We start from the raw sequence: 9,768 nt of genomic DNA, 5'->3' as shown, positions 1-9,768 counted from the left end.
AACGTCATCAAATTGTGTCTTTTCCCACAGGTTGGGGCCATTCACTGGATACACCACATGTTGGTAGCATTCAGAGTAAGTTGCTTTCTTGTAACAATTTGCAACAAAGTTGTCCACATTGAAGCACATCTTCCTAATACAGGTCATGGCATGGGCACAGGGGATTCCGGACAACTGAAACTTCCTGCACGAACACTCGTGATTCTTCAAATCAACCACGAACTTCTCTTTGCCTCCGTGAATGCTAGTTACCTCATATTTGTCACGACCAGCATAGGTGCTCACCCACTTACCACTTGCATCAGCTTATTTTTCAACCTTAATCCTGATACGGGGCAACACCTCTCTTGGGTATTTAATTATCTGATTCCTATTATCAGCCCAACGCCTCATAATGTACACTCTGATGTCTTCAAGCATGCTGACTATAGGTTTCTCTCTGGCGTCCACAATCACAGAGTTAAATACTTCACACATGTTGTTAACCAAGGTATCACACTTAGATCAAGTCCCAAACTTATGCCGGCACCAATATCTGGCTGGTATCTCCAAAAGTGGTTGTAGGCTCCATTATCAACCTTTTAGATTTCAGCCATGTTTCTCTCCCACTCTTGTAAATAAGTAGCTTTTGCAGCATTCCACATCATCAATTTTAGTTGCAGCTCGGGGAACCTCTTCCTGAAATTGCTATAAAGATGTCTAACACAAAATCTATGATCCACTCTGAGAATGAGCTCATCGAAGGTTGGAACTAAACCCTAAATCCATCATAAATCAGTTTTAGTTGAAGCAGTAATTAAATCAGTATGATATGTGATAGGCACAATTAAGTAAGTACCTCTATTGGACATGCACAATTCAAACCTCTACTCATACATTTCAATCACTAGGTTCACTAGGGCAGCAACTCTATCAGTAACATTAGGATGAATAAAGTAGCTATCAGCAAGTCTAACACTAACACTAGCATCACTAACGTAGCTATCAGCAAGTTTAACACTAACACTAGGATCACTAACATAGCTATCAGCAAGTCGAACACTAACGCTAACACTATCAATGAAGTGAATAGAGAAGTAAGTACCTTTTGTTGGTCAGACATAAAGGTGCATTTCCATATCTTGTCACTCCCAAAGTCATCACGCAGATTGGTGAGAAACCAAGTCCATGTGTCCTTAGTCTCTGCTTCAACCACTGCGTATGCTATTGGCAATATCTGGTCGTTCGGGTCCCAACCAATAGCCATGTGAAGTTGACCTCCATATGGTGTCTTGATGAAGCACCCATTAAGGCAAATTATTGGTCTGCAAACCCGAAAACTCTTCTTGCATGCATCAAGGCACACATTCAATCACCAGAAAAAAGAAAATTAATGCCCTAACTAACATAAGCAACGAACATTTTGCTGGGAATAAGAAAAATCAACTAAACCCTAAAAATGCACGCAATCTCATATACGAACGACCATCTTTTCTTCGTGGAACTACTCAACAAAACCACAAAAAACAATTTTTTTTTCCTGGTACATACCTTATCGAACGATCAAACTCTGTCACCAGAACAAAGGTGTAAGCTTTCATGCAAAACTCCCAACAACGAACCACCAATTACCTTGCAGCCCCTCCCTACGATCAACCTCGAAGAAGAGAAAAAACGTGTGTGGTAAGGAGAACTGGAATGAAAAACGTTGTGTGGAGGTGCTCTTATTCTTCAACGTTTCGTATTCGCTACAGTGAATGGTATGTTGGGCGCGAAGAAGCAGGCGTGTGTATCTTAACATTTGGGGTTACTCACTTAATGTCCACATATGTAACGCCGTTAACCAAATGTTAGTCATTTGGACGGTAGGACAACATTGATTCGATTTAGAAACGTTTGGGATACAAATAGGACGTTTAAAACGTTAGGGACATGTTTGAGACTTACCCCAAACATTGGGAACATAAATGATACTTTACTCTTCAGATTTTTTAAATTAAATAAAAAATATTTTTTGTTTTTACTAAATTATAAGGGTGGTTTAAAAAAAATATTGATATGATACATATATTTTTAAAAAAATAAATGCTGACATAGATATCTACGTACCATTTTATTATTTGTTAATATTTTTATCGTTACGTATAAATTTATCATTGCAGCGAAGTAATACATATAAATTTATCATCTTACAAATTCGTAAATACATAACTCCTGTCAAAACAAGCAGCATTTATCTCTTATTAAAATAATGATATTTTTATTATTTTTGTCATATTTTTAAATTCCTCATAAATGTATTTGATATTCGTATATTTCATAATTGCTTTTGTCAATAACATCAACGTTCAAAAAATATTTAAATAGAATACCTAAGAAAAAATTGCCAAGACAAATTTAAAGACAAGCAACTTTTGTAATTTATAACCATCAAATAGCTATCAATGATGATTTTAATGGTGCAAAATTGATATGAGATTTCATCCAATGACTTACTTTTCTTTCCTAGTTACATGCTGGCCAAAATTTAATAAAATTACTGCCCCTAGATTTTTCCTAATAGTTGATTGAAGGAGAAAAGAAACTAAGGTGATTGCAAATATCAAGCTTGATGCTTCGTGTTTCACTTTATGAAGGAAACCCATTATAGGCTTTGACTCTCTCAAATTCGAAAGAGGGCCATGCGCAAATAAAAATAAACTTTCCAAGAGAATTACAATTGACAAAAGGAAATAATATCGTGAAAAAATTAGAACCTTTAAAACTAGTACTAGTATACATGAATATGTTTATTCTCAATTTTTTCCCTCCAAAAAATATTTTGCTATACTCCAGCTAGCAAAATTGAGAGAATTGGAGTTTTATTTTCTTGAGTGTTTCCATTGCATTTTCTACTCTACTCAACTGCTGGAGCTTAGGCTGATTCTAAACTTTTGACGAATTTTTTAGTCTGTCAAAGAAAGAAAGAAACAGTTGAATAACAGAACAAAGAAATTAATGATGCATGGAGTTTGTGAAAATGTTTGTATGAACAGTTAATCAACATTCACTAATGTCATTGTGTTTCTGTATCTTCATAATTTCAATTTTGGATATGGAAACATACTATATGCAATCATTCATCATTGCATTTAGAATTCTTAATAAAACTTTCTCACCAAATTAAATTTTGTTTCTAAATAAACCATAACACATAATGAAAGTAAAACGTCTGAGGAACTTTAAGCGACTGTATGAAATCAATTTTGCCAAAGAACGGTTAAAATGTGGGATGGAGAAAGGTTAAAAGCCTATGACAAAAGTATTCAAGTTATACCTGTTCTAGAGTTAGAAACATTATCACATTCCAAGATCCTAGCCGTCCGAAATTCGGTATGAACCCTTTGTAAAAGGCTGCTGGTCCCTGCAAACATTACATTCCATAACCATATGCACATAAAGTAAAAGCTTATAAACAGAAAACTGGTTTGAGCAAAGAAACCATACATCATTCTTTAACGTTTTGATGAAGCAATCAAGGGTGCTTTTGTAACTAGAATCTCCCATCATTCTTGACTTAACCTGCATATACAACAGAAGAAGATAGAACAACTGAATTAGCAATGGTAAGATTGCATAATTAAGAAACTCACCATCACTAGGCAACCAAATTTTAGACGAAACAACAAAGTATTTCCCATGCACACGCCCACTGCCGACTCTGATGGAGCTTAAAAAGATCAAGTCAACAAGAAATTTCTAAGAAGTGTTAGATGAATTTACTAAAATCTACTATTTTCTAATTTCCCCTGAATTTTTATTTTATTTTTAACTTATATCAAAGTTTAGAAACAATTCTTAGTACAATATAGAAATGCCAAGACAGTAAAATTATCCAAATTAAATGCCAACACATTACCACGTCGACAGGGGAGCCAATACAGACTGCGAAAAACCCAGCCCCTAGACCAGCAAGAAGATGAGTCACAACATTATCGGTGAATCCCGGAATTTTCAAAATAGTCTGCAGTAAATTTAATTAAAAAAAAAAGTAATTAGTCAATAGAAAATATAGAGGAAGCATATAAAGTTACTCCGAAATGCAAGTGCATAGAATCTTTAATATTACCTGTTTCACTTGATCATAGCTGGCTAGTTCAGCAGCGTTGATGATAGCATTTCTTGCTATATTGGGGCCAATCCCAGTCCAAAGAGCTCCAACTCCTTCCTGAGTGTGTTGGATGAAAGTTCAAACAAAACTGGTTATGAACTAAAAGTTGGACCATATCTTTATCTTTCACAAATCATATACTTAATGAGCATACCTGTCTCACAATTGTAGAATAAGCATTCAGAGAGCCAGTGTAGCGCCTCGGCACACCAGCAGGCAATTTTCCTTCTGCTTGTAGTCTAACTTTCACAAGATCAGTTGGATTTGCAACTGCAATTGCCACAGCACCTGTTGATAACACAAAGTAAAAAATATTTGCATTACGTATCCAAACAGAATAACATTTATTCTTCATAGTAAAAAGACAAGAATCCAGAGATTAGAAAACAAAAATACTTTAATACTCTCTCCAGTTACATTGATTTATTAATGTACTAAAAGAGTCAAAACAACAATTATCGTACACTGGTGTTAGTAACTTTTAGAACAAAAAACATCCATAGTTTCATACAATGTCCATCACTGGGCTTTACCAGTTGTAAATGCAGCAAGGATTTTCTGCAACAAAGGAACATCTCCAACATGATCACGCCCAACATAGAAATTCTTAACCTGTTAAAAGTTATCTGGAAAATCAGTTTACATAAGCAAACAATAGAGATGAACTGAAATGAACAAAAAGTTGTCTCTTTTTATACAAGGTTGTTTAAAACTCACAGGCTCATATAAACCAATTCTTAAACCTCCGTACAAACACTGACGATGAAGCCCTGGCACGATCCCCTTCCAAAGTGCCGAAAGACCTTCTTCCCTGGCAATGGTTGCAACCGTTCCCATCATACCCTTGTATTTAGGTAAGGTCACTGCATCACCCGCTACAGCTTGTTTCTGAAGCTGAAGCCTAACTTTGGCAGTGTCCAAGGGAATAGTGCACACCTTTTTGGAATAAAACAATTTGATGATAAATTGATTTCCAAATAGTGGTACGCCAATTGACAAGTAGAAAGATCGTGCAAAACAGTATCATGAGAAGAAGAAACCAATCCAATCAATACATAACAAGTTGAATCAATCTCCAAATACAGCAACTCAGGAACAAAATCCAAACCAAATTATAAATAAATCTCCATATTAGGTGCAAGATATTTAATTCGTTAAATAAATCTTCAGTGCCCCCAAAGTATATGACACATATCCAGAATTCTCCTACCCAACCAGAAAACTATAATTTTCAAGTCATTCAATTAGTCCTGCCAATGACCCATATGGTTACAATAATGCATAATTCATCAACCATAAAATAACTCTTGACCATGATGTAAACCATAGGATTCACGTGAGTTGGTCAAAGTGGACAAGAGCTTCAAGTTACATATGCCCCAAAAAATTAACTTTAGTTAAGGGTAAATTTTTTCGAATTGCCATTAGACAGCTGCGTTCCATGAACCAGACGCCAGACAAGGATGCTTCGATGGATGAGTGGTGATCAACTTGTTAATGGCTGTGCATTAATTGATCCAACAAATTTGGAATATCTTAATTTTTTTTTTCTTTCCAGAAAATTCAACTGTGAGACCAAGCATAAGGGTCTCAAAGTCAAATGATCAATGATGGGCAAGAAACTTAGACCGAGAAAATATATAAATAATCTCATCCTATTTTCTTCTATGTCATGGGTAATATTTATCAAGAAAAAAAGCATAAGCACCTTTACGATTTTATTTTCAAAAACGAAAAACAATTTAACAACAAATTTCAGGGAATTGAACAATGCATGCAAGATCCATTACTACTCAAAAGCAACGCATAACAGATAATGGGTCTAAATCCAAGGGCAGGGTCTTTCGCATGATCAACAAAATAAAAGACAATCCAGCAAAGAGAATCACAAGATAAAGGGAACCCAGATGATGAATTTGAGGAAAAGAGGGATACCTCAGCGAAACACGCTGAGAAAGCACTGCTGGCGAAAGTGCCAGCAAAGGAGATATCGGATTTGGAGTTGCCACCAGCCACCATGGTTTCAAGGAGAGGATAAGAAACAAAGAAAAATGCTAAGAAAAAGGGGGTGAATTCACTGAATTGAGACTTATATATAAAGCGAAGAAGAGAATCTATAAGAGGAAAGAGAAGGAAGAGGATGGGTTTTGATGCAAAATGCGAGTGCGATAGTGATGCAGCCTTGGCAAATGAGCCGAAGGTGATTACTGATTTGGCTCCCTTTTTAAAATTGCTAAGATATTACTGTCTCTGATTTTCGGAAACCCAAAATTCAATGTGGTTTTCTCTCTCGGAATATCGTTGCACAAATAGATTCTCAGATTTGATGTGGTAGGTTTCCTGTTTGTAAGAATTAAGGAATAGGAAAGGATTCCGTGAGATTATTTATCTAAGGCAATTATTTGGGATTTTTTTAAAATAAATATTTTATTTACTAAAATATAAATTTTGTAACATTTTTAATAATATGTATAGTATCTTTTATCTCGTTTACATTACACGAAATATTAGACGTATTTATTTCGTTTGCAATGTAAACGAGATACATGAAGAATGATAACGTTTACACGAGATACATTACAATAAATTTAATTTTCAGCAGCTATAAAAAGATGTACAATCCTTTGTATTCTTCACAAACATCTCACTTCTTTTTCTCTTCTGTTTTTCTTCCGAAAAATAAGTCAAAATGTCTAATGGTGGTGGATATGTGGTTGTAAGTGTGTATCCCAATTGTTATATGAGAAATAGTGACACCAGTGTTATATTTGAGTGTGATAATCCTATTCTGTTGCACATCTGGCGAATTGGTTATTTGTCTGAGTTGAAGACTCTGATATTGAGTAGCGTTGGTGGTAGCGGGAGAAAAGAGATAGGAAGGGTGGAGTATAGGTTGCTAGCACCGATAGGAAATGGAGTTATCCGGTTTCGTCCGTTTTGTCTCCATGGCGACGAGCATGTGCGGCTTATGTTTGACATTCATGGGAGAATCATGGTGGAACAAGTTATGGAGCTTTCTGCGAAGGTCGACGATGTTGGTGGTGATGGATCTGGCCACTCGGATTTTGTGCAAGACGACCCATCTCTCGCACCACCACCAATACACGTTGCGTGTCCTGTGGAAGACATGAACGTGGATGATGAGGAATTCGATGAGGAGTATATTGCAAATAGTAATGATAGTGGTTCTTCTAAAGATGATGATAAGGAGGAGTTTGTACCCGAGACACCGGTGGAGGCATCAGTTCGGTATCTTCTTCATATCCCACTCTCGATTCCGGCCTTTCAACTGTACCCAGTCACTATCAGACGTTGGATCTGGACGCGATGCATGAGAAAATACCATTTTCCAACACGGGTGAAGACGATTACAACTTAGACAATGGTGTAGAGTTTCGGGTTGGCCACATATTCAAGAGTAGAGATGCAGTGATGTAGGGTGTGAAAAATTATAGCATTCGCAGAAAGTGCTAAGTACCGAGTAGTGGAGTCGGACTGATTAAAGTACCATATTCATTGCAGGCAATATGCAGCTAGATGCCTATGGAGTCTTGATGTTGCCCTCCGTCAGAATCTTAGATATTGGTGAGGCCTCGTTTAACTGTGGTGTAATTAGTATCATTTATCACTGTTATATTTTGTGTTTAAATGCTAACCATGTATGTGTTATTTTGTTAGGGAGGTGCGTAGGATTGAAAGAGTGCACATGTATTTAGCACCAACAATATTTTAGGACCATCGACAATTGGACAGCAGCCTCATCTGTCGTGTCATCCTGCCATTGATATAGTCCAACCCATCTGTCAGCATTCCTGTCTTACAAGGTGCAGTTAGGCAAAGCTATCACTTCAAATCCTCGTATAGAAAGGTCTAAATGGTAAAGCAAAAGGCAATTGCACATATATACGGCGATTGGGAGGAGTCATACAATAAGGTGCCTAGGTTGTTATAAGCACTGCAAAGTTGTTGTCCCGAAACAATATGTGAGTTCAAGGCCGTACAGTACTATGATGGACACCTTATGGTGTGCGATTATAGCATGTTTGATAAGGTATTTTGGGCCTTCCTTGCCTATGTGGAAGCACTCAAGCATTGCAAGCCATTCGTCTATGTCGATGGCACGCACCTATTTGGCAAATATGGTTGTGTTTTGCTTATTGTAGTGGTACAAGACAGTAACAGTAGCATTCTTACTGTTGCTTTTGCAGTTGTTGAGTCTGAGAGCACCGAGTCTTGGTCTTTCTTCCTTACCAATTTGAGATGACATGTGACCCCCACAAGACATCCTGTTAATTATTTTCGACAAATTCTAGGCAATCAAGGCTGCATTGAGAGCCGACGATAGGGGCTGGTAGCCTCCTAGAGCGTTTCATGCTTATTGCATCAGGCACATGGCCGTAAACTTTATGTCTCCTTTCAAGTCTGCTGAGGGCAAGCGATATCTAATAAATGCTTCTTATCATCCAAGCAAAGCTTGGTACGAGTGGTATATGGACGCCTTGAGATGTTTGTCACGAGAGATGGAGGATTGGCTAGTAGGTTCAATAAAGAGATCTTGCCACACTATGACGGCGGTCGCCGGTTTATGCATATGACAACGAATCTGTTCAAGTGCAATTAATGCAGTACTTAAGGGTACCTGTTATTTGTCCATTTTCGGCCATCGTGCGATGCACTTACGAGAGACTACAACAGTTGTTCGTCAGGAAGGGTAGGGAGGCATAAGCACAAATGGCAGCAGGGAATCAATTTTTCCAATGGCTGATAGCTACTATTGAGAAAAAAATAAAGATGACAGATATAGATCAAAAAATAGAGATATCAGATACAGATCGGAGAATAGAGATAACAGATATAAATCGGCAAATAGAGATAACAGATATAGATCGGCAAATAGAGATAACTGATATAAATAAAAAAATAGAGATGACAGATATAGATCAAAAAATAGAGATATCAAATATAGATCGAAGAATAGAGATTACCGATCTAAATCGAAAAATAGAGATGACAGATATAGATCAGAAATACAGATATAAATCGGCAAATATATATACCAGATATAGATTTGAAAATAGAGATAACAGATATAAATTTGAAAATAGAGATAACAGATATGGATTGGCAAATAAAGATGATAGATATAGATCGGAAAATAGATATAACAATTATAGATCGACAAATAGAGATAACAGATATGAATTGGCAAATAGAGATAACAGATATAGATCGACAAATAGAGATAACTGATATAAATCGAAAAATAGAGATGACAAATATAGATTAGAAAATAGAGATATCAGATATAGATTGGAGAATAGAGATAACAGATATAAATCAGAAAATAGAGATGATAGATATAGATAAGAAATACAGATATAGATCAGCAAATAGATATACCAGATATAGATTGGAAAATAGAGATAACAGATATAAATCAGAAAATAGAGATAACAGATATGGATCGGCAAATAAAGATGATAGATATAGACCGGAAAATAGATATAACAGATATATATCGGCAAATAGAGATAACATATGAATTGGCAAATAGAGGTAACAGATATAGATCGACAAATAGAGATGATAGATATGGATCGAAAAATAGATATAACAAATATAGATCGGCAAATGGAGAT

General features: G+C 36.3%; 1 protein-coding gene across 1 annotated transcript; it reads right to left on the bottom strand.

Moving 5' to 3' along the window:
- Positions 1–2,572: 2,572 nt before the first annotated feature.
- LOC107484821 (mitochondrial uncoupling protein 1) lies at positions 2,573–6,466 on the bottom strand. The gene is made up of 9 exons (XM_016105360.3): positions 6,065–6,466; positions 4,847–5,065; positions 4,663–4,741; positions 4,284–4,417; positions 4,088–4,186; positions 3,878–3,982; positions 3,466–3,540; positions 3,296–3,382; positions 2,573–2,929 (listed from the first exon to the last, which is right to left on the bottom strand). The coding sequence occupies exons 1-9, from the start codon at positions 6,146–6,148 to the stop codon at positions 2,894–2,896; spliced, it is 918 nt and encodes a 305-aa protein (XP_015960846.1). The 5' UTR covers positions 6,149–6,466; the 3' UTR covers positions 2,573–2,893.
- Positions 6,467–9,768: the final 3,302 nt, after the last annotated feature.

This window comes from Arachis duranensis, chromosome 4 (genome assembly GCF_000817695.3).
Source record: "Arachis duranensis cultivar V14167 chromosome 4, aradu.V14167.gnm2.J7QH, whole genome shotgun sequence".
In the NCBI taxonomy this organism is placed as follows: Eukaryota; Viridiplantae; Streptophyta; class Magnoliopsida; order Fabales; family Fabaceae; genus Arachis; species Arachis duranensis.
Note: the sequence above shows the minus strand (reverse complement) of the source record. Positions and strands in the feature narration are given on the sequence as shown.